The 6456-nt window shown below is 44.7% G+C and overlaps 1 protein-coding gene across 1 annotated transcript in view; it reads left to right on the top strand.

Annotated features, from left to right (window-relative positions):
- cavin4a (caveolae associated protein 4a) overlaps nt 1–5850 on the top strand; it is a 14978-nt gene extending 9128 nt beyond the window's left edge. The window contains exon 2 of the mRNA XM_031292475.2: nt 4647–5850. Coding sequence (XP_031148335.1) covers nt 4647–5243 — 597 coding nt within the window. The 3' untranslated portion in view covers nt 5244–5850. The remainder of the gene's footprint in view (nt 1–4646) is intronic.
- The last annotated feature ends 606 nt before the right edge of the window (nt 5851–6456 follow it).

Below are 6456 nucleotides of genomic sequence, written 5' to 3'. Positions count from 1 at the left end.
GTAATACGCATTGCGGCGACGGAGACCGCAACAATTGTGATTGGTCCGCTTGGCCGTGGCTCGGTAGCGTTGCATTTCCCCCCCGACTCATTTCCTGGTTCTCCTTCTCCATAAATAACATGAAGTCAAGGAGAGGGTTAACTTCTCCTGCTGCAGGGGAGACACTTTGTTTCTCTCACTATGACTCTAGAGTCACTACTCACTCTGAAGATAATCACACACACACACACACACACACACACACACCGGTCTCGAGCCTACGTATTATTATAAATTTGCCTTTAGCTTGACTGTCTCTCAGTGACAGATTGCAGGAATTACTTTGGACAACCAAAGATGCCCAAACAGAGTTTAACCAAAGATCCTTTATATTAAAGATAGCGCATTACAAGCAGCGCTAGTGGTATGAAACGGTCCTCACTTCCTGTCTCCTAAAGGGGCGTGGCCTCGGTTGAACGTGTAGTAAACGTCATGTGGATGGATGAAAAGTAATATTTGAATAATTTATTAATATGTTCTTTTGCTAACGTTAGATATTTACACAGCTAAAAGACATATTTATCATCACAGAGATTAGTTGTGTTAGGGCGTTCACCAACATTAGCTGACGTTAGCTTTTCTGTGTTGCCAGATCTCGTGAGAGTTCGGTCCTGAGACAGAAACAGGTCCCAAACTAAGTTCATTTTCTCCTGATGTGTCCGTCTGAAAAATGCCATTTTAGTGTCAGATTTTTTCTGGAGACATGTGGCTTGTTGAAGAATGGCTCCAATATTTACTTTGGTGACTACGCTGCAAAATATTCGCTCATAATCTGTGTTCACATTCACTTCTCCCGTTGGAATCAACGCACTCAGGACCTGCCGCTAGTCTCCTAAAGAGGCGTGGCCGTGGCCGAGCCCACGGGACACAGATACAGGAAACTACTCTGAGTTGGGGCGTCTCGGTTCTAAACCGTCTCTGGTTTAGTCACTGCAGGGTGGCACGTGTCTCCAAATATACAACAGCTACTTCCTCTGTCTTTGTATTTCTGTTCTCTGAGTCCAGGTCTAGCTCAGTCTGGTCCCGGGCAGCTCTGGCTTTCTCTCCATCCCGCCTGCAGAGAAGACAGTCGCAGTGTTGAGTTTCCTCATGACTGATGTGCTGTCGGTTATTCTGAGGCCTCCGTTCATGTCCTAATATAGAGCTTCAGCTGCGGTCATTTACCCAGGAAGCAACAGGCGGTTGGTTGGAGACGCTCGTCGCCAGAGGCTGAATAATGAAGGCCGGGGCGGTAATAAGAAAAAGATAAATGTCTGCTGGTTTGCACCCGGAGCTTCTCTCTCTCTGCCTCGGCTGCTGTTCAAAACTCTGGACGTTAGAGGACAGTGTGCAGTTAATAGGTTTTAGTTAATGAGTTACACTTCCCAAAGGCATAAACATGTTTAAAACAAGAGGTCAGCCAGCTAACAGAGAACCTTTACATGACTTTACATAATGTCCTGCACCTCTACAAGTTGCAGGGGAACAATTTAGAAATGTTATTAAATAATATTCCTGCAATATTATTTGTCATGTCAGCAGTCAACAGTATGACACTTTCTGACTAAGTTCTTTTAGTCGTACCTAGGTCAAAATAAGTGTACTTTACTTAAGCATTTTTTTATTTTCTACTCCTTTATACTTTTACATCTCAGAGGTAAATATTGTACTTTTATTGCGTTGTCTGACAGCTTTATTTACTTTTTAGATGACAGTTTTTTCATCCCCTTCTCTGAGTTGAGTTTGGTGAATGTCCTCCCCTTAAGTCGTTTGTTCAAGCAGCGATTACGACCATTATTAACGCTTATGGTGGCGGCGCCCTCTAGTGGCCGTAGTAGTTCTGACGTGAGCAAAGCAGGAAGTAAGGTGAGGAAGTATGAAAGCGCCAAATGTCCTGGTAGCCAAATTACGAATCATTACGAATTATGAAATAAAAAATTAATTATGTGTCACAGTATTACCTCCACCACTCAACCTGGTTCCTTACCACGATGCAAATTTACGAATCCTACTATGGCCACGCCAATACCCGCCCTTCAATAGCAGCTCAATTGGTTGGGGTTAGGCATTGATCTTGAGTGGTTAAGGTTAGGATAGGACCTGTTCAAATGGGGTTACGTTACCTTGCGTAAGCATGGATGCCTGGCCAATAGTAGTGATTGAAGGGCGGGTATTGGCGTGGCCATAGTAGGATTCGTAAATTTACGTTGTGGTAAGGAACCAGGTTGAGTGGTGGAGGTAATACTGTGACACATAACTAATTTTTTAATTTTTTCCTCGGTTTTTAAATATATGCCAAGCAGGACAGTCATCTGTTCCTCCATGTTTCTGAATGTTTCTTTGTTGGCTGATTTAAACAAACCCTCCTCTAGGACCTGCTCCGCCTGCTGCGCCCTACAGGTGACTTTGGATGTGAAAGCTAATTAATCCTAATTAAACCGCGGCCACCTGCAACGATTACACTCATTAATCAGGGAGGAGTCATCAGAGCGCGTCCGGACACTGAGAGTGACACAACAATTACACCGGCAGGGAATGTGGGTCGAGTCATGTATTAATAACGTCAAGTGGTGATAGAAGAAGAGGAGATGGAGAGAGAGAGAGAAAAGACAGTTTGATTTAACACTTTAAAGTGACCACATTATGAAAAAATCCCTTTTTCTGGGATTATTTTGTGTCTCTGGTGCTTCCACATGCATACAAACTTTGAAAAAAATCCATCCATGCTGTTTTGAGTGAGATACGGTTTCTGAATGTGTCCTGCCTTCAGTCTCCTGGTGAGCTGGTCAAAATCTGCACGGCTTTCTACATCACTAGCCGAGACGAGGGGCCTAGGGGGCTAACCGTTAGCATGCTAGCTCGTTCTCAATGACAAAACACTGCTACAACACACACTAGTTCACCATAATCTACAAAAGAACTACTTCCATGTCCCTGTTCTGCAGGTATTCCACGCAAAGTTGGAAGTGTGCCCTCGTTTAGAAGAAGTCTCCCAGCTAATCCTGCCTTGTACTACTGAAGTTCGCGTCTAGCCCTTTTGCGCCATGTCTAAACATGCTTGGTCAGGACTCTTTACGTACGTTGAACTGACATGCGCCACAAAAACGGGACAGTTAGGTTTAGGAAAAGATGGTGGGTAGAGTTACAAAAAATGTTTCAGTGACATGCGGGACAAGAACGGGACACAAATCCCGGTCTCCTGCTGCTCTGCCCGGTGCGTTCTACACACACACTGAAGGATGACGCTGAGAGCCACTGACCAAGTGTCCGTATTTTACGCATTGGGAGTGACAACGGGTTGAATAAGACTGCTACTCATCCTGCCAAGGGTCATAGAGAAACTAAACACATAACGCATTTTGTCTGTGCTGAGATATTCGGGTTAAGTATCTGTGTTTACAGCCCTCGCAATATCTTTATTTACATTGAAGGTTCAGCTAAACTAACGCTAAAGTCCTGCATTCAAACTTTGCGGACCAACACAGTTATCTCGTCGCTCAGAATCACAGATCTGCCTAAACAAGGGGAAATTAAGAGACTGTCCTACCCCGGAAAACGCCCACGTAGGTCGTTTGTGTCCTGTTTGAAAATAAAAGTATCGCCCCACAGCTAAAACCAGATGGTGTCATTATTATTGGCGTCCAGCTTGTGTTGCTGCCTGCAGCTTCCTGTCTGAACGAGTCTCACTTACTCCTCATCTGTAAAAATAGGAAAACTTGATCTCATGAAGATGCCAGTGTTTTCAGAGGCTGCCGACTCTCTCTCAGAGGAATATCATGTTTTCTATCTCGACCTGCATCAACGAGCAACATGACTATTAATCCGTAATGGATAGAAGAGACACATGAGAAGGCGGATATCGGTTTCATGTCTGTGTGTCCCGTACAGTGTTAGGTCCATATGGAAGTAAACGCCAACATGTGCAGGGTGATATTTTATTAACTAATCAGTGGGATACAATCTTTAAAGAGAAAATCAGATGCAGAAGATGCAGACGAAACGATGTAGTTCAGTTCATTTGGTCCAGACCAAGGGCAAAAAATAATACATTGTAGCACTTATTAGCCGATTGATCCCTTTTCACACCACGCTGTTTGTGTACGGCAGCTGGTTTAGTCCAAAAACGCGCTGTTTTTACAGCAGTTTGGTCTGTTCGAGGTCAGATCACATTCTCCCAACAAACTAACCACTCCAGAGTAAGTTTGAAATTGTACCGAAACCAACTTTTCCAGGAGGTCTCGGTACCCTTGTTTGGTCCACTTTTGGTGCGCATCAGAGTGAGATTGCTGCGTTCACACCTGCCCAAACCCACCGCACCAAATTGGGAAATGAACTCTAGTGTGATTCAACCAAACTAAATAAGGCAGGTGTAAAAGAAAACAACTAGAAATCGAGCAGAACTTTTTTAAATCATCTTCTCTCTCCAGATGAGTTTCATCTCTGTCTGTGTTTCATCTCTGTGTATCAGGCTTAGTCCCGGAAATGTACTTCCGTTGATCCAGACTATTAATGGGGTGCATACCTGGGTATGATGGTCTGATGGTTTTATTCTGTCAATGTTGTTTCTCTCTGGACCAGTTAATGTGTTGCCCTGACTGTTGGTGTCCTTTCTTTGTTCCTCTCTGCAGGGTGAGACCGAGATCCCATCTGTGGCCGTCACTAAGTCTTCCAAAGGATCCGGTCTGGACGGGGTGGAAATCGAACCCGACTCCTATGACGTCCCTGCAGACCTCTCCTCCGACGAGGAGTACCTGAGCGTGGAGGAGGCCGACCCCTCGCGGGCTGCCCGCATCAAGAAATCAGTCGTGAAGAGCACAGAGAGCCTGAAGGCTGCCTTCTCCAAGGAGAACATGAGCAAAACCAGAGGCAACCTGGGTGCCAAGTTCCACAACCTGGGAGAGAAGGTCATGCCCAACGAGCGGAGGGAAAAGATGCACCAAGCTGGCGAGCGACTGAAGCAGTCCGGCGAGCGGCTAAAGGAGAACATCGCCAAGAAAGCTCCAAACAAAGAGACCTTCCGCATCAAGCTAAAGAAGGAGAGAGCCGTCGCCGAGGGCCAGGAGGGCGCCGAGGCCGGAGCAGAGGCTGAGGCCGAGCTCCACATCGACGCTCCGGTCGAGGAGAAGCCGCTCGCCTACACCGAGGTCGCGATGGAAACCAAGAGAGAAGGGCCAGTGGAGGAAGCCGGTGCCACCCGGATAGAAGACGAGGATTACAGGAAGTAGATAAGACGTCAGATCAGACATGAAGAGGAGGCGGGACACCGCTGAAAGCTAGTAATGCCAAGGATTTAGAGAGAGGGTCTGTAATTGGTCAACATTGATGGACATTTTTATTTTTATTCGCTAGGATTTATTCAAACGGAAGAATCGGTACTGACACCAAAAACTCATCCGAACTGGTTATTTATCAAATCTATATCAGGGTGTTCAAGTCACTCTGTCAGATTTTGTCTGTTGACATTTTCAACAGTTATATAATTTTAACAACTTGTCATGAATGTGCGAATCTTTATTTCAAATGCACTAAGAAACAAACGCAGTTTTAGAATTTGTTGACTAATTTGTGAGTCCCAAAATGTCAGAGATGTGAGATTGTTACCGGGGTTGTGTTGGGATTGGTCACCATGGTGACATCAGATGGCTGGAAGGAAAAGAAACAGTTGATAAAGGATGATGAATGTTGATCTGAAGTTTGTGAATTGATCTTTTATCTGGATGTACATATAATGTTGTACATACTGCCAACACTGGGGAGTCGAAATTTGGTCGGTGCAGGACTCAGCTGGTCTCTGAGACGCCTGGTAAACAAAATTAACCAACATAGATTCAACGGCAGACTGGTTTCTGTTTGCAAAATAGTAGGAGGGAGATAAAGTTAACTTTGAGGTGCTTAAAAGCTGCATCAGTGATCGCTTAGATAGACGTTAAAGCTGCACCAGGCGAAGAGTTTCCACTAAGATTTGGGACTTCATTACCCAGCATTCATTACATGTGAAATAAATGCACTAAATGAAAAGTTCAGTGCCAGAAAGTTGGTCATGAAGCAGACTTTTCCACAAAATAACGGCCGTATAGGTAGATTATAACAACCCATTTACGTTTGTTGTTTAGCGGCGACCTCTGGTGGCCGTAATAATTATCGCAGGAGAAAACCACGGATGTATTATATGAACTGGATACCGGATCCCAAAATGGTTCCTATATTTAGTTCAGTGGAGCTCCTCGCCTGGCATACACCTAAAAAGTTTCTAAGCTTCTTACTTTTGTGATATGCGGCCCGGTGAATATGTGCAAGAAAAGTTGAAAAGCCGCTAGCCCAGAGACTTGACATTGTGGTGATGTCACATGTTTTTAAATTGCTTTTCTCGGCTTGAGGGAAGGTTTTTCAAATATAAAAAATCAATGGCATAGCAAGAGTCATAACCAGCCTTGTTTG

Source organism: Sander lucioperca, chromosome 9, assembly GCF_008315115.2.
Source record: "Sander lucioperca isolate FBNREF2018 chromosome 9, SLUC_FBN_1.2, whole genome shotgun sequence".
Classification (NCBI taxonomy): domain Eukaryota; kingdom Metazoa; phylum Chordata; class Actinopteri; order Perciformes; family Percidae; genus Sander; species Sander lucioperca.
The sequence above is the reverse complement of the archived record's forward strand: the minus strand, read 5'-3'. Positions and strand labels throughout refer to the sequence as shown.